The sequence below is a fragment of the Manis javanica genome, chromosome X (assembly GCF_040802235.1).
Source record: "Manis javanica isolate MJ-LG chromosome X, MJ_LKY, whole genome shotgun sequence".
NCBI lineage: Eukaryota > Metazoa > Chordata > Mammalia > Pholidota > Manidae > Manis > Manis javanica.
The window spans coordinates 11,422,781-11,441,614 of NC_133174.1; the positions used below are offsets into that span (position 1 = coordinate 11,422,781).

The 18,834-nt window shown below is 48.2% G+C and overlaps 1 protein-coding gene across 2 annotated transcripts in view; it reads left to right on the plus strand.

The window, feature by feature from the left end:
- Positions 1 to 17,042: 17,042 nt before the first annotated feature.
- NHS (NHS actin remodeling regulator) overlaps positions 17,043 to 18,834 on the plus strand; it is a 327,408-nt gene continuing 325,616 nt past the window's right edge. The window contains exons 1-2 of one of the 2 annotated variants that reach the window (XM_037020552.2): positions 17,043 to 17,385; positions 17,507 to 18,102. In XM_037020552.2, coding sequence (XP_036876447.2) covers positions 17,580 to 18,102 — 523 coding nt within the window. In that variant the 5' untranslated portion in view covers positions 17,043 to 17,385; positions 17,507 to 17,579. Of the gene's footprint in view, positions 18,103 to 18,834 lie in introns of both variants that reach the window. The other variant, XM_073227362.1, reaches the window with a different exon arrangement.

An 18,834-nucleotide genomic window follows, 5' to 3' on the forward strand; every position in this document is an offset into this window, starting at 1 on the left:
AATTATTTGTTCTGATAATGAAAAAATATGTAAGGATGAAATTATAGGTTGCACCTACAGTAAGTTTTAAAATAACATTGTATGAGAAGTAAGGGTAGTTGCCCTCTTCCCACAGAGTGGGAACATTCCTCAAAGTCTGTAGGCTATTGAGTCTCCCTTTTACCTCCAGTACCTTAGCAGTTTCTCCTGGAATACAGAGACTGAAAGTGGGAAGGTTCTGGATATTCAAAGTTGAATATTCAGGATAGAATTTCAAGCGTAGATTAATTTGGACCTTGCAGATCTGCCTACTTTTCTGAAACTAGAACCAACACCAGACTTTTCTCTTTTGTCTCTACTTAGGGTAGGTAAATTTAGCCCAGAATGAGCAAGGACAACTAATTAAGCAAGTGACAAGCCAAAATATAAAGTAAGGAGGCTGTATGTATGTTGTAAAAGCTGTGTGTGGGGAGGGGGGCACTCTATGTTTATAATCTGCCTGCTTCTGGGCCACCCTGTCCATTCCACTCAGTGCTGCATTCAGAACAAACTGGATTCCAGCAACCAAAATAATGGAAAAGCTACTTGTATGTTTCCTGTAGGATCAACAAAATGTAAAGTATCGGTCCCATTCATTGCACACAGCCAACCTCCTCTCGGCTCATCTTGCTCCTCAAAGCCCCACTTCGTCACAGCCCAACCATTTCCCCTCTTTTTTCCACCATCTCTCAGAAGGCCCCTAGGCTTTCTCTACAACTCAGCCTGACCTGGCCTCTGCCATCTCTCCCCTTCTAGAACCATTCTTTTCTCTGTCCTTCTCACTGTAAAGCCATCGAGCTCTGTTCAGTTCAGTGCCTCACCGTGGCCCAGATCTGCTCGTTAAGGCCTGAGAATTATCAGGAAAGGCAAAACCCCTAGCAGGCAGCATTTTTATTTTGTTTTGTTTTGTTTTCCCATAACACGTGCAGAAATACAATTCCTGGGCAATCCCCAAACCTCTGCTTACCCAGGACTTTCATTTTCCTTGTCCAGCAAATATTTCACTATGTTCTAATTTGACAGATTCTAATCCCCCCACCTCCAACAACTCAATTATAGAGCAAATAGTAAATAACAGAGGGGTCACAAGTGGAGAGATGAAGAGAGACCTTGGTTGTCCAGGACCTGGAAAAGGAACTGCAGGTGATGGAGTGTTAGGTCTGTTGGCAAAATTATGGTCACAAAAAGTGCCATCTCTTCTACTTGGCTTGGTTCCCCTGAAGCTGAAGTTTCCCAAAAAGTATTATTAAGGCCTCAAGAATGAGGTAAGGGAGGAATTAAGGCAGCACGAAGCTGTCTTTCTGCTTCTTAATGCTGGAGGATTTTCAAGGGCTGGGATGTGTCTGGGTGGAGGAGGAGGGTCCCGCCTGCCTGGGGCAGTATCCGGCCAGGCCCTTCCCTCTGCCACCCTCTCAGCCTCTACAGCCCAGCTGCCCCCTCCAGCAGAGCGACGAGCCTATTTTTAAAGACCAGGCGTCCTCTGAATGTATAATGACTTCTCTTTTTCTCTACCCAGTGCCAATCAGTGACTCATCAACCATTTTCTAAATGACTGTGTTTTCATTCCCCTGTCTCCTTCCCACTGCGATATTAGAGAAGATTAAATGCAGCCCCTAGCCGCCTCCCTCTGCTTTTCTGCATCTTGTTTTAGAGATGGTAATGCCCCCAAAATAGAAGTGTTTCATTGAATACTGATCATTTCGAGACAAGTGAAAACACACACACACTCACACACGCGCACGCGCGCGCGCGCACACACACACACACACACACACACACACACACGCTGCCATGCTGGAGAAAAGATCTGTAAGACTTGGGGAGGATGTTGGGTGAAAAGAGTAGGCAGCACACTCGTGGACTATGAAACGTGATATCTCAACTGGACTCCATCCCCTGCCCTCCACCTCAGCCTGGTTTCCTGGACGAGGCCCTCTAGAGGGAGCCCCCACCAGGCTTCGTGTGTCACTTTCTACTCCACGCCATTCTCTGACTGCCAGATGTTTGTTCTCCTTGACGAGCTCCTCTGCGCTGCCCCCTCCCAGCTCAGCACCTTCTCCCGCCACCCCCCTGTACCTTTTCTAGTGCCCTGTGGTCCTGTTAGCAGCCACAGGGAAAGCTCCTACTCCTATTCCTGGACTTGGCTGGTTCCAAGCTGAGGGTTGTCCTTTGCTCCGAGAGCAAAGCGAGTTTGGATTGTCCTATCATCATTGCTCAGATAATTACACTCACCCTGTCTTGCTGTTGAGGGGCCTGTGGTCTTATCTTAACAACAACCCCTACCCCACCCCCAGCCCCCACCAAAATAAACACCAATACCAGTCCTGGGGTGTCTGCCCTCTGCTGTGCCGGGTGCCTTCCATTTACCAGTCCCCACCATCCTCCAGCCTGCTTGGAGGCCTGGGTGCTCCATCTATGTGAGTTATGTCAACAGGTTTCCCTTGCCCAGAGGCTTCCAGTTGGGTTTGAGTTCTGGAGGGTTCTGGAAGTGGATCAGAGGATGAGAGGACAGTGAGGTCCAGATATTTATTCTGCTCCCTTCCCTTTTTGGGCTGACTCTGTCCCTTCACCTAAGGTCACTGCTTCTTTCAAGGAAGGCTCCATGGCTCTCTCCTTCTGCTAACATGTCTCTGGGCCTAGTCCCTGTCGGTAGGCCTGGGAGTGGGGACAGCTCTGCTGCTGCCTGCCTGGAGTTCCCGCATTTCCCCACCCGCAGCTGCCATTGTGTAATTAGTCCCTCTGTAGAACTTTCTTCACGTCATCCTCATTTGAATGTGCTGTCTGTTCCTGGTGGGACCCTTACTGGCCCTACCTTCCTCTCTTTCACACCCATCCAACCCCGCCCCACCCCTCGACTCGGCTCCGCTCTGATGTTTCTCTCACCTCCCGCAGCGTCTTCTGGCCTCCTCAGGCCTTTAGCTTGCTGGGCCTTCCACAGCAACTGCTCACCCTTTGGGAAACAGCACACCACGGGCTCCAGCTAAAGGAATGACCTCCCAGAAGGAAGCTTTGGCTTCTAGTCTAAGAGTGATGCACATGAGCAGCAGTTGGCCAACACGTCCTGCCTGGGAAGAAAGGCTAGGGATTGACTGGGAGCTGGATTACTGACTAATGCCTTCAAACCTTCAAACAACGTACTTGTTCTAGGCCTGCAGGGCTTTTCACTGGGTGAGCCAGTCTCCCATCGTTTAAGGCCACAGGATATCTATAGCAACTGAATCTCAGTAATCATAACAACCCTAATTATCATAATGGTTGCCAATTACTAAGTGCCAACTCTGAACCAGGCACTGTGCATGGTGTTTGCCTTTGTAAATCAAATGCAAGTTTCCATCTCTCTCCTAAGGATTGCTTCCCCACGGTATTGGGGAAAGGGGCAGATTGAAGCCCAGTCCATTTGCAGCTTGTCCCTAGTCTACCCTGCGTCACTTTTCTCCGTGTCCGGTTCCTTCCGACTCCACCAGGGGGCGCTACAAACTCCACTGCGGGCAGAGGGCTGCAACGCGGAAGGGGACCTCCCCTCCGGAAGTGGCCATACCTCGTCCAAGGATGGCACGGAGCTTTCGGGGGCAACTGGGAGCCGCACCTCCCAACTTTCCTCCTGAACAGAGTCAGACACTGTGCGGGTCTGTCATGCTGTGCTGAGGGTTTGAGGAGCATCATAGGGGAAAACCACCCGTGAAGGAAAGAATGCACAGCCTTGGGACCACAGAGGAGTTTACACTTTCACAGGGGGACTCTTAGAGGCACACTGCAGGCCCTGTCCTCGAAGCCCTGCTCTCAGTCTGCTCCAGTCTGTGCAATCCCATCATTGCTCCACCTTGGCCTCTCCCTTTGGAAGTGTTCATCCGCTGGAGCTACTGTCCGCCTAGGATGCATCCCTTTTCCCCCCCAGGAAGCCCTTTCCCCCATGCGTGGTCACCAAACCCCTCTGCAGTCCTGCCCTGGGGTGGGGAGCAGCCCACTCTCCCTCCAGGTCTGCCTCCTGAGGAAATAGGCAGACGGGCAGATTTTGTCTTCAGATCGTCCCACAGTAGGGGTGGGCCTCTCCTCACACCCACACACACGCACGTGCAGAGCTCTCCCAAGGACAAACATGACTCCTCAGAGACAGCATAGTGTACGCCCAGAGGGAGGAAGAGAGCTCCCGCCCTGGGTGCCTGCCTCCATGGTTTGCCAGGCCACGCTACCACGGTGCGCTTGCTACCCCACATCATTATCCAATCACAGTGGGTTCTTCTGTTCATTTTTCCCTTTGAACTTGGTCAGCTTTGGGTCTATGGGAGCAAGTTCTTTGGTGGCCTCCCCTTTAGCCATATAAAGACCTGGTCCGGGTGTTGAAATGGCCACTTGTGAGAGCCATTGCATTTCTTAGCTAACATCCACGTCTGCCCTGATCTCTGGCTGGCGTGGGGTTGGTGTCCCTGCCCAGTTCCGTATACCTTACCTCTAGACCCCCACAACCCCCTGGGTGGCTGAGGCTCTTTTCTCACATTCTTTGCCCCAGTGAATGACCCATCCGTCTTGGGGCCTAGGGATTGGCTTTCTTCCCTTTCTGTCTCTCACCCCTATATTGCATCCATCCATCACCACGTCCTGGAGGTATTATCTCCTTGACTTTTTCCAGAAACCATCTACCCTTCTCCCTCTGCCCCCCCTTCGCCACCACGTCCATCACTGCCTCCATGCTGGCTGTCAGCCCCTCCCATCATCCTTCCCATCCTTTATCTGACCTTGCTGTTTACTTTTTCACTGCTTATATATGGTCATGCCTCCCCCACCTAAACGGTAAGCTCCATGAGAGCAGGGATTTTGTTCATTGCTGATTCATTGCTGTGCCTCTTGTGCCTAGTACTATGCCTGGCAGGTAGTTGGCACTCAGTACTTATCTGCTGAATGAATGAGTAAACTGATGAGTCCAATCTGCTCCTCTTGGGGGCTGCAGAGATTAAGGCCCCTAGCGCTGTCTTGTGTATAGCAAGCCTTCAAGGAATACCTCTTGGATAAATGAATATTTCTTTTGCTCAAGGCCACATGGCTAATGAGTGGCAGCATTTAAATCAAGTCTTTTTATTCCAGTTGATTCTTAACCTTGGCTGCACATTAGGAACACCTGGGTAATTACAAGAAGTCCTGATGCCCAGGCTGTCTTACTGAGTGACTTGGACATTCAATTCACATGTCCAGAAATAGTGGCAGTTTGTGGGAGAGGCACATGTCATCATGTTGGGTTGGGACCACACCATAGCAAGAACCAGTGAGTGAGCCCTGCAGGCAGAGAAATGGTTTTGTAAGGTGGGTGGAGGCAATGGAAGAAAATAAGTAATGGGAATTTATTTGAGACCGGTTGCCGGGAAGCTATTGCCTAATAATCCTCTTAGACCACAGAAGAGTAACTCCAGGGATTTGGGGAGGATTCTTTGTTTGTGTCATTTAAAATGGACAAACCTCCAGCTGTTTTAACCAAGGAAACCATTTTAGACATTGATGGACAAAAGGCCATAAGAGTCATTTACCCCCAGAAAAACATCACGCTGGGTACAGCAGTACCTGGTGGTTTGTTTCATCCCAGAATTGTTAAGCCCTTTGGTTGAAGCTTGTTTTCAGAACTTCTATAAGTGAAGCAGGAAACTAGGATGTGAAAGAAGATAAGGAAAAGAAAGGATGGGTGGCTTGCCTGGAGAATGCTTCAAGACATGGAAATCACTGGGAGAGGAGTGCTGTGCGCAGGGATCCCAGCTCTGAGTCCCAGGCTCCAGCCTTTGGATGCTGCCCTAAGCATGGAGGGCTAACGTCATACAATGTGAACTCCTTACAATGACAGCTCCTTAAATCCATTATAGGATTTCTTAAAATAAGAGGAAACAGCAAAGGAAACCAGCACTTAGCACAGAATTGGATTCACAGCATATGTAATAGATGGATGCTGATGTTACATATATAGGCTCATAATGTTTAATTAAAATATTATCTTTCCGTGGTCGATACTTCTATTTACAAAGAATTGCCCAAGGGGATTTTGCAGAGCTGTGTAGATGCATGGGCAGACCTGTCAATTCGTTCTCGGTTTTAGCCACTCAGTTCGCATGCATGGGAGAACAGGACCAAGGAGGAAGAAAGGGCATACAGATTTCAGGGCGTTAATGAGATGGAATTCTCTGTTTTTGGTGGGAAAAACCAAACCAGTTGCAGTGAATCTGATGAGTTTGTCCAAGTGGAAACTTGCTGTGGGTATCTTTTCTTATCTTCTAGATCACACAGTTCTCTTCCATTATCTTCACTCTATACACTGCTTCCTACTTGTGGTCTACAATGTGCATTTCATGTTTTTAAAGCAGCGTGCAAGAGCTCAGCTTGGATTAATACTGAACACCAGTGCTTGCAAACATGTAATCTTAGAATTGAAAGGGTCATTTAATTTAGTTTCTTCCCTCTAGGTATTTGAAAATTTAAACACCCAGATGCTGTGTTTAGAGAAATTCTGAAAGATCTCTAGACCTGGGAAATCTGTAAACTCAGTTCAGGGTTTCTAAACTCTACTCAGTTCAGAGACTCGTATTGTTTGGTTCATTTCATAGCCTAACATACTGTTCCCCTTGATTAAGCCCAGTACCTCTCGTTGAGAAAAACTACAGCATAAATGAGAGGTTCTAGGGTAGAGGAGGACTCCATGCACTGTGGGTACCCAGGAGGGAGTCACTTAGAGCTGAGCAGTGAAAGAGTGGGGCAGAGTGAGGCAATCTCCCGCTTTTAAATACTTAGGACTGTCATCCAACTACTTACTAGTATAATGAAAGATAAATACAATTCCCCAGGCATGCTGCAGTTCCCAGTTCATCTTATGACAGGAGAATTAGAGTTTGCAGATCATAAGCAACTCCAGAGATCAACTATCTTAGCATTTCTATTTTATGGACACTTGAACTCCTTTGACAGTAACATTCCATCTTCTCCATCCCTTTAAAATGCTGAAAAAATCATTTTATCCTTTCTGTACACTGAAAGATTTAAAAAGCCCAATTTTAAGCAAAGGCTCTTTGAATTTGGATTAACAAGTAATTAGAAGTTATACTAGCCAATTCATTTTATTTCCATTTTACAACTATTCAGTATCTATAAAAACAAATTTTTGTTTTTTTCTCTTTAACAAGTGACACATTTTTATTTATCTTTAGTTGCTTGTATAAGAAAAAGTAGAATATGTCAACAAAGTGATTTTAAATGGACATGTTATTTCATATGTGATCATTGAGTGAGTGTGTATCAAAGTCCAGTGGTAATTTCAATGTATGTGCAGGCATCAAAATAGACAAAAGCTGTTTCCATGATATGATGTTAATAATTTTTTCATTTTGTGCTTTTTATATATGATGTATCTGGGGGTTTTAAAAAGTAATATGTGACAGCATTTGGGAAGTGAGTAGCTTTAGATGAGGTCATGAAGGTGGATCCCCCATGATGAGATTGGTGCCCTTATAAGAAGAGGAAGAGACCAGAGCCCTTTCACGCTCTGCCATGTGAGGACTCAGCAAGAAGGCAGCCATCTGTAAACCAGGAAGGGGGCTGTAACTAGACCCCAACTCTGCTGATGCCCTAATCTCAGACTTCCAGCCTCCAGAAGTCCGAGAAGTAAAATGCTGTTGTGTAAGCCGTGCCGTCTATGGGATTTTACTATGGTAGCCTGAGCCAACTAAGGCATGGTAGGAGAAAGTGGTGGTGCTCTTATTTATGAGCAAAACAAATCACAGTGTGGACAATCTTTATTCCCAGTAAATGCAAATGCAAAATGGATCTACTCACCATGCTACTTGCCCTTTAACATTAATTTTTGAGGTACCAGCAACATCCTGGTGTGTACATAAGAATTGGGTCAGTTGAGTACTGATCGAGAGGAGATTATTAAAATTTTCTTTGTTTTTATCGCAGCACTATTTACAATAGCCAAGAAATGGAAACAACCTAAGTGTCCATCAGTAGATGAATGGATAAAGAAGAGGTGGTACATATACACAATGGAATATTATTCAGCCATAAGAAGAAAATAAATCCTACCATTTGCAACAACATGGATGGAGCTAGAGGGTATTATGCTCAGTGAAATAAGCCAGGCAGAGAAAGACAAGCACCAAATGATTTCACTCATCTGTGGAGTGAAAAAACTGAAGGAACAAAACAGCAGCAGACTCACAGAACCCAAGAATGGACTAACAGTTACCAAAGGGAAAGGGACTGGGGAGGATGGGTGGGAAGGGAGGGATAAAGGTGGGGGGGGGAGAAAGGGGACAGTGACTAGAATGGGGAGTGTGGGGAGGACTTGGTGAAGGGGGGAGCCTAGTAAACATAATGTTCTGTATGTAATTGTAGATTAATGATAACAAAATAAAAAAATTTTTTCCTTGTTTTTATGCTCCTAACAAATTTGTATTTCAGTATTAAGAATCCTTATGCATTGTTTCTTATCTGGTGGTCTATTGTGGGTACAAATTAAATTTCTCATTATTAGCTAAAACAATTCAGATGTTACACTGGTCAGAACCAGTGGTGGCTACCTGTATTTAGCTGAATGATCTTCAACTGTGTGAGTTACAACTAAGCCCCTCTAGTTTCTATGAACTTTAATTCAGATGAGAAAGTTTTCAGATGGTTTGTGCAAAGGGGGGACATGAAAAAAATTGTATTCTGTATTAATTAAAGAAAAACAGAGACAGACTCTGTCTTGGGTCCAGTTCCCACCAGGAGGACCTGAGGAGGGGAATGCTTGGTGCAGATGATGTAGTGAGGAAACTCTCTCGAGGAGCCTGTGAAGCCAAGGGCAGCAGTTGGCAGGGAAGGAGCTAAGCAAAGATGTGGCAGGAGAGGGCAGCCTCAGCCTGATTCCATGGAGAGTTCTGGAGTGTGAATACTAGCACAGAGTGTGTTCCGCACTCCACCATGGAGTCACTGGCCATGGGCTGCCCTTTGCGGGGCACGTAGCTCTGGAGCAGGTCGCAGCGCAAGCAGCCCATATCCACGGCGGGGCTGAGGGCTCCTGCCAGGTGAAGGAGTTCTGAAAGGGAATCAGTATCACCTGCTGCAGACATAATTTCTGTTGATTATTTTAAGGATATGAACCCACTAGAACCATCTTTTGAGTACATAAACTGTTACTGAACAGTGCTTAGTTAATATTGTTGAACTGGAAGGTAAGCAACATGAGGGCAGGTCTTTGTTCTGTTTAATTCACAGATGATTCCTTGGTTTCTAGAATAGTTACAGACATAGTGGGTGTTTGCTGAATAACATCTATGGAATGTATGAATGAAGAAGATCGGGAACCCTGACATTCCGAATTGGGGAGTATTGCTTTGTAAGGAATTGATGCGCCTATCAGTCAGAACTGCATCGGACTGCTTGGATAGTCGCTGACCGAAATGGGGGTTGTTTTTCTCACTGTACAAGAAATCTGGAAGAGGGGAGGTCCAGGCTTGGGGCAGAGCTCTGCTTTGTCATTTATATTCCAGGAGGCTTATCCCTTTGCATGAGGTGTTCACCCTCAGGTATGTCACAGTCAAAGCCTGGAGGCCATTCTCTGGGGCCAAAAAAGAAGAAGGGAGGGGCAGCGCCCTTACCCGGAAAGCAGAGTCGTTCCTGGCCTGCTCTAGCAGATGTCCACATCAACGTCTTTATCCAGAGCTGCATCATCTGGCCAACCCTGATTGCAGGGGAAGCCACGCTGGTGAGCAGCTTGGCTGGTGCCATTGCCACTTGGAACAAAATGGAGATTCTGTTAGAAACCAAGAAAGGGATAGTGGGTGAGCAAATGACAGTGTCTGCCACTGTAGCGAAGCTGCAGGCCTATGGGTGGTTAAAAAGGAAGGCCCTCTCTCTGAAAGGCCAAAAAAGGGGAAAATTAAAATAAAATGGAAAATAATTTTAAAAACTCAAATCCCTTTTCTTCCCTTTTTCACTCTCCCCACCCTCTTATTATGACTTTCCTAGTACCCAGGGGTTAAGTCCTCCCCAAAGTCAGTTGGAAATACTTGAAACACGTTTCAAAACATCAGAATGAGCCTATAACCCAGGCACTTGCTTACCACTTTTTTTTAGACAGACTTCACGGACAGCTGTTTATTTTTGTCTTAGCAGCCTGATAGTCTGTCTGTACTCTAGTGAGTGTGTAGGCCGGTCGCCTTTTCAATTCTTTTTCTCTTCAGTAAGAAACGGACTCCTGCAATGTTTCTGCTCGTGTTGCCGTTACTATAGGAGACTCCTAGGTGCTCTTGCTCCTTATGGGGAGTCTTGGGTTTCTCCATGGAGAAGCTTTCATTATTTCCAGACTCTTATTGAGCCTGTTATGGGACCAGTGAGACAGGATGAGAAATAAAAATGTCTACTCTGTGCCCTGGTTGTTATTCCTGGATCTTTACAATTGAGGTGGAGAAAGAAAACACCTCCGGAAGAATAATTTAAGAGGCACGGCTGGTCGGTTGTCTCACTCGTGTTCAATCCCACGAGCCCTGTAGTTCATGCACAAATATGAAAAGGGCCACATAAGTAAATTTTGGTGACATTTTTTATTTAAAAATCTCCCGCTGACAAAATCCCTTTCCCACCAAGGGTCATCTTGGCGCACAGTTTAAAGGCTGGCCCATCCAGTAAAGTGCCTTTGTGCCAAGAGTTCTGGATTTTCATTTACGCTGTTCTTTCTCCGAGTGGTCATGCTGGGTTTGAATTAGTGCGTTGACCTTTCGTGCCTTTGTATTCCCCATTCATAAAAAATTGGCTGTACTTTTTGGTTGTATTGATGTGGAGGCACCGAGTCAAATATCCTGACCCCAAAATACTTACCTCACATCAGCAGAATCATTTTTCCAGGCCAAGACACCATTTCTGCAAGGACATTTCTTAGTCAAGTTGATCAGAAGGGTGTAACCATTCCTTCCAAAGAACCAGACTCTCACCGGTTACTGCTAATTGGCGACACATCGGTTCTGTTTGTTTGTTTGTTATAGCCTGTCTAATGCAATATCATATTATTATCTCAGTGAGCCTCCTGTGGGGATGTTAACTCGTTCTACACCCACAGAAAATACTTTATTCTCCGGTTTTCTTATTAGATTTACCAAGATGTCATTGTTGTGCCACTACCAGTTAATGGCCACGGAAGAAGAAGGAACATGCTATTATACCACGCTTGGCAAAGCCAACACAGATGGAGGGAAACCATTAAGCTTCAGGAAGTTTTAACTTTCTTGCACCCAATTTGTTATCATTAATACAAGGTTTGTGTTCTTCCCCAACAGCCCCCCTGCCCCCACCCCCAGTCTTGTAAAGGAAATGGAGGAAAGGGGAGGGGGAGATGAGGAAGAGACACAGATCAGGCTGAACCAAGCCTTTTCCAGTGCCTGCACTTACATCGGTGATTAATCAAACTAATGGGGATTTCTAATTTGGTGCTTTGCTACTCTTCAGCCCTGTAATTGTGGAGTCTCTGAACCCAAAGGAAACACCGTGTGCTCTGCGTGCCCAGGCGCATAGCTTTTAAATCTTCATAACTCTGTAATTACTACAGTGCTTTCCTTCAAATCTGGCTCAATTTCACTTCCTTAATGAGCACTACAATCTTGATAAAGTTTGAAGTTTGCTGCCTCTGCTGTTCACAGGGACTCAATCCCAGACTGATAGTGTGTGTTGTAGATTTTACTCCCCCAAGTCCCTTTCACAGAGAGCTGATTTATTTCAGGACCACCAGAGTCAAAAGCGCGTCCTCTGGGTCAAGGCCAGTGCTGGGTGTTTTTGTCACAGAAGGGTGCTTGGAAAGCAAATTCAGAACTGCTAAAAGAAAGTGTGGGGAGGCATGGGATTGGTGGGGGGGTTGCTTATGAACCCTTGGGGAACGGCTGTTTAGCTTTATTAGCGCCATGTGCTCTACAGACTGTGGTTCATTTTGCCCAACTGAAGACTTTTCTTTATAGTAAATATATTAAAAATCCACTTCCTCTTTATAAACTGAGCCCTGCCAAAGAGTGAAGATTACAAGTCAGCTTTAAAAAAAAAAGCAACATAATTTCCACATTCTTTCTCCTACCAACCGGTTTTCAGGATTTTTAAAAGACTCGTTGGCAATGCCATTTAATGATTCCCATCAAAAGCACATCTTTTGACGCTGGTTGGAGGATCTCAATTTTCGCCACTCTGTTTTCCTTTTAATCATGTGGTGATGCTTGTCTCAGCTTTAGTCTTTCCGTTTCTTAAGCTGGAAGAACCAGCCCTGGAGCCTGCATTACTTTTAGAAGCCCTGCTCCAGACTGTATCCCCCCCCAGACAGTGTTAATCACTCTGGGATTCTGACTAGCACTTAATTCTTATCTCTATTATAGCATCCTGTCTCTGCACTGCCATTATTTGTTTACATGTCTATGTACTCTCCTAGACTCCACCCTTTGAGAGCAATGTTTATGTCTTCTTTCCTTTTATATCCCTGCCAGCTAACAGGGGCCTGAGCACCCAATAAATGTTTGCACTCAGTAAATAAAGCTTCCGGTAAATGTTTGTTGCCTAACCAGGGAACGAATAAGTGAATGAAACTCACTTGTTGTTTGCTATCACCATCTGCTTTAACTCTGTCAGTTATTTTGATGTATTTGCAGTTCTGACTAGATCCAGATTTGGCATGTTTAAAATTACATTCAGTTGTAAAATGTGAGGCTAGGACTTTTTGAAGATAAGAAAAAAGTCGAAATTTCTTCCATTACAAACAATGTGAGTAATCAACAGTGCTTTGCAGGGAAGATAAATAGGCTGGTTGGAACAAGCTTTGGATTCAGGCTTTGGTATTTTGGGTAAACCATTGATAGCATTTGTGGGGGTTCGTGTTTCCTTGTCAGGAAAATGCGAAGAGGAACCCTTGCCCTTCATCCTTCACAGGCTGAATGAGGGTTTTTGAGGAAGAAAGGCCCAAACTAAAACAAAGGAAAACCTCCAGTGGTGATATAGTCTTTTTTTTCCCTGGAAGCAGTACCCTTGATAGTTGTCAGTATGCATATACCTATCCTTATGTGCATGGTGGCTTCACATTTTGGTATGTTAATGAATTTTTTCCTGGTGTTTTCTGGGAACACAGGTACATGGAGACAAATGTAAGGTTCTTGAATTGGAAGAACTTTTGGGTTTCAAAAACTAAGCAGTGAAGGCTTTGGGCATAATGTTTGTGCTGTGAACCATGGATCTAGAAGAACACACACTCCCTCTGCTGAGGTGGCCTACAACCGTGGGCTGCTGGCTTCCTCCCACCAAGGGCAAAGCAGCAAAACAGAAGGCGAGGGCGAATCTCAGAGCTCATCAGCTAGTATAAAACTTGAGAGAGCCTTCTGGGGAGCACGAGTGGTGGCCCCCTGATGGGGAGAGAGGGGTAACATTCCCCGGGAGCCTTCTGCAGGCTCTGCCCGTGCCTTCTTCCCGTGTGCTTCAAGGCTCTCTCATCTTTAGCCTTTACTTTGCCTTAAAGGTGTGTTTCTGTGCTTTCACTTTATTTGTGAGTGCAGTGTGAGTATAGGATAACCAGGAGCTCCAAAAGGTTTTCTGCTTGAATGTGCATAAGACTGTCCACTGGTTTCCCCAGCATGGCGTCCTCTCCTGGCCTCCTCCACCAGCCATCCTACCAGCGCTCAAATCTGCTCTCCCTCCTTTGGCAAGTATAATGCACCTCCCCTGCAAGGTAGTTGAACATTAGATTTTATGAACAAGCCATATTCATTTACCTTCAAATGTTGCTTTTTATTTATGTAAACTTGATATATTTTTCTATCTGTGAAATGGTTTGGTTAACAGGTTGGGATGGAAGGCTTATACTTTTTCCCAATGAAATTCATGAAAATGTTTTTTATTTAACAGCTTTTTACTTAGTGGCAGGGCTTTTAGGAGGGAATTGAAATGATTAAGGGAGGAAGGGGTGCAATTGGATTGAGGAAGGGGGACTTCAGGCACTGTAATTACATGATTATGCTAACAAGCCCATGTGTCTCCTGGAATTTCTTAGACAAAGAAATATCTTTCCAGTATAAATAATGATGGGGCAGCATCAATGCTGGGATATTTGAAACAGAACAGACATTTTTGGTGAAGCTCTTTCAGGAATCTCTGCTTTGTTGCTGGTGAGGTTGTAGAGGACACTTGACTATGGTTCTGTGGAAGTGGGGACCAGCCAGGCTGGGGGCAGAGGTGTTTTAAGTCTTCTCACTACCAAGTCTTCCATGTTCCCACTGGGCTGCTGTGGGCTGGAGTGGAGCTGTGGGGCATGGTGACACAGACAGGCTATTTCATTCATTTCACAGGGGCATAAGGTTTACACTGACCTTATGTTCATGTTATGGGGAAATCATGCTGGCCTTTGAGCTTCATGAATCTGACTGCTGGGGATTAGGCAATGGGGTCATTTTTAAATGCTGCCTTTCCATTCTATGTTGGCAACAGGCTCATGGCAATAAATATGTGGATATGGGTGGAGAGGATATGTGATTAGGAGAGAACAACACACATATAAGCAGGTAGAACAATCTGGCTTCAGATGATCAACCGTGTTTTCATCAGAGCTTTTTGGGGGTAAAACTCTGAGGAAAATGGTGCAGTCCAGGATTTGAACATGAAAGGCACAACGCCTGGATGTGTGCAGAACTCATCGGTATGGGCAATATTTGCACATCCCATCCTGATTTCATGTGGTTGCTACACTTTTATTGAGCCCACTTTTTCAGTTCCATAAAGTAGGAGGCACGTTAAAAATGTGTGTGTGGAGGGAGGTGTAGTGGGGAGCCACACAGGAGGGGCTCGAAGTGGGAAGGGATACAGTGAGGCCAGGAGGATGTTTTGAAACTGTCCTTGCATGGCTGGCACACGGTTTGTATTTAGATGGTGTTACAGATATATAACAATCACTTTTCTAAAGGTGCCTTTATTCACACACAGAGAACTGAGGAGATCAAAAGCCAGAATCAAAGCTTTTTATTCTGAACCAAATGGCTTTATTAGCCCATGACCAGGAGTCCAGGAGTTACAAAGAGTCTTCCTTTTTGCTTAGTTGCACCGTGCTTTGAATCATTTTGAAAATCTGGATTTGAGTCGATGCTGACCACTTTGGGGTAGACATCAAGGTAGCTAGCCTGTTCTCAAACTTCATTATCCCCTGGAATCCTCCCCCTCCTGGGCCTGGAGGAGGATTCCCCTTCCATTGGACTTTTCTGCCCTCCCATTCCATCAATTCTTTTGGTGGATAGGGGCCCTCCGGCCCAGGTAGGAACAATAATCCTAAACTCCCTTTAGAAGAGAGATCCGAACACCACTTATTGCCCCTGTCAATGTTCAGCTGGGCCCACTCCCCTGGCCCTGGAATGCTATTAATAGGACAGTGCTGGGTGAGAAGTGAGAGGCAGGCCTTACTTGCCACAAGGCTTGCTAACAGGACGCCTTCAAAACCCCTCCTTGCTCTTTATGCCTCAGTGTGTTTAGGGAGGAGTGTGTGGCTTGGCTACCTAGCAGAGCTCATGTTCATAATTTTGAACATAAAAAAAAAAAATCAAGGTAAATTTGAAAACAGCCAGCTCTAAGCTTTTTAGATCTGTGAGATAAAAAACTCCTAAAAGACCCTTTTCCAAAATATTCTTTTTTTGGAGACAAAACCAAATTTAAAGTTGCAAGAAATGTACAGTGTACCTCAATGTACCCTTTACCTAGACTAGTTTGCACATTTTCCCATAGTCCTTGGATCTCTCTGTACATACACATTATAATAATTATCATTATTATTCTTGTCGGTATTACTGATCCATCTATGTGTACCTTGCTGACATCATGACCCTTTGCCCTCAAATCCCCAGCTTGGACCTTTTATGAACAAGAACATTACCTTGGCAAAAATGCTATTTTTTTTAGATAGAACAAGAGAAAGGTCTGTTGAAACCTTTCTAACCAAAGTGTGAGCCAGTCTGAAGTGCTGACTGTGGGGCCCTGCGCAGGCTCAGGCTCAGGCAGGGAGAGGGGAGAGGAGACACTGCTGCGGGTCTGGAGGACTTTATTGTTGCCATAAAACATATTTTTTCCATGTTCTCTTTAGACAAATGAAATGAAGGCTGCTTTCCCAAGATCTGGCTTGTGGCTTTAAAATACAAAATATTTTTACAGTTTTCTTTTTGGAGCGACGAAAGCATGTATTTTATTAACATTTCCCAACCTCTTTTTTAGGCTTTAGGCTGACAGTGGCCAGGCTGCAGGCTGCTGCAATGGAAATACATGCCTTTTGAGAAATTACACCTTTCGGTCAACTGAAGGGGAAAACTTCACTTTCTTCTGTGAATCACTACCTCTCTGGTGGAGAATTTGAAAATCCCCGTGTATGATCAGCACAGCAGGGTAACAAGGAGGTAATCCGGCTTATCTCACCTAACGTGTCAATGAGTTTTGCAAGCCGAGTACTGGGGTTTGCCTCCTGGGTGGGTTGGGTCTCATTCATAATATGCTGTAGAGACCTGGCCCAGCGCAGGCCGCCGAGTGATGCCTGAGAAGGGTGTAAACAGCACCCTGGCCACTCTGGCGGTACTGGGATGCGCCCACGCTGCGTCCCCCTCCCCAGCTGTCTTACTGTACTCACAGAGCCCGGGGCACTCCGAGGGGCAACCTCGTTTTCCCAGCTAAGAACCTAAAGGACTTGCTCAGAGCTGGAATTCGGCGAAGCAACTTGCTGTAACACGCCGAATCTGCCGCATCCTCACTATCCCACCCTCCTGCCTTTGCGCTCGCTACCCACACCCCCAACCCCAATTCGAGGACTCCTCGCCCCCACCTCGCTGACAGTCTGGACCCTAATACCTTGGAAGCGAGGAAGTGTCTGCGTCGGAATGCGCCCAGCGCGCCGAGGCCACCACTGACTCCCCGCGGGCGCACAGGGCGCTGCGCCCCCCTCGCCCCAGCCTTCCCCCCCCCCACTGCCTCCGCCCCGCCGCCCCCGCGCCGCCTCCTGCGCCCAGGCTGGAGGCGGATTCCTCTCTCCGGGTTTTCAAAGCGTCTTTCCGAAACCTCCTCCCCGCCCAGAGAGGGAGAGAGATCCCGGGCGCAATCGCTCCCCTGAGCGGCCGAGGGGCGCGCGGGGAGAGGCCTGCGCCGGGGTACTTTCAAAGTGAGGCGCGCGCACACACTCACACCCACCCAGACACACACACGCACACGCACACACGCTCCTATTTATATAGGCGGTGGCGGTGGCGGCGGCCGGGCGGCGGCGAGCCCAGGAATGATGATGGAGCTGAGCCAGCCGACCCGGGCTGGAAGCAAGTGAGGAGAGCCCAGGAGCACCCCGGGATCTCTGGGTCCCGCGTTTGTCATCCCACCCAGGGAAAGGTATACCCGGAGGAGGGCCAGGTGGACTAATTTGCTAGGGGAGGAGGCCAGGTGAGCGGAGGCCCCCTGCGTATCCCGGCTGATTGAGCCTTTGCCCGACTCCTGGCCCCTGTCCGCCCAGGTGGGCGCGCCCGGTTCTCCGTTCGCGAGCGGCGCTTTGAGGAGACCAGAAAGTCGCCGCCCGGCTGCGCGGGATGCCTTTCGCCAAGCGGATCGTGGAGCCGCAGTGGCTGTGCCGGCAGCGGCGCCCGGCGTCCGGCCCGGCGGAGGACGCGAACGGAGGCAGCGCTGAGCCGCCGCCGCCCCTGCAGCCGCCTGTGGCGCCGGGGCCGGAGGATCCTCCCCGTGCGCCTCCCGGGCCGCCGCCACCGCTGCCCGCGCCCACCGACCAGGCGCAGCCGCCGCCGCACGGAGAGGCGCTCGCGGAGGGCGAGGACAGCGCGGCGGAGGTCGCGGAGGCGGCGTCCGTGGCTGGCGAAGCGTCCTCGGCGGCGGCCGCGGCCGTTCTGCTCATGCTGGACCTGTGCGCGGTCAGCAACGCCGCGCTGGCCCGCGTCCTCCGGCAGCTCTCGGACGTGGCCCGGCACGCGTGCAGCCTCTTCCAGGAGCTCGAGAACGACATCCAGCTCACCCACCGCCGCGTCTGGGCGCTGCAGGGCAAGCTCGGCGGCGTGCAGCGCGTCCTCGGCACGCTGGACCCCAAGCAGGAGGCAGTGCGTGAGTACCCGCGCCGTCCGCCCTCCAGGCGCTCCGCTGCCGCGCCGCACCCTCGCGCCCTCCCCGGTCGCCGCAATCCCAGCCCCTCGGCGGCGCCGCGCCCTCTGCAGCTGGCACCTTACTCCTGCCTCCCCACTCCTCCTCTCCCAGGGACCCACCCCAGTCCTCCAGTGCTAAGCGTTCGGGCTGGAACCCGATGCAAGGATGCAGACAGGGAGGGGAGAAAGTTAAAGGGGCTGTCTCGGAACTCGCAGGCAGCCGCCGGCTGAGAGGGAGCGTTATGGGGACACCGGAGGCAGAGGGGTTTGTCATTCAGCTCCCGGGCTCGCCTTCCCCCGAGGCAGGGGGTTGGTGCAACTTATGTGGTTTCCAGCAGCCCAGCCCCAAGCCCTATAGGCCCCCTACCCCGCGCTTGCTTGGGCCGCTCGAGGAATAGTGAGTGTCCTTTTAGGGTTTCTGCAACGCCCTGGCGGTTTTGTCACTCTTACTGTGACCTCAGCGGCTGCGCCGAGTCCCGAACTTGTGCCTTGCGCTCGCGTGCGACGTAGCGCGGCGCTGGTCACCTCCTGGAGTAAACTCAGCGCTCTGCTCCAGCCTGGTGGCCCAGAGGGGCCGCGGGGACAGGCGTGGAGGGAGGAGTGTTCGGGGCCCAGGGGAGGTCCATGAGACCCCTGGGCATATTTTCTGTCCAAAACACAGGGTTTCTACTAAATGGATCTCTGTGCCATCTGC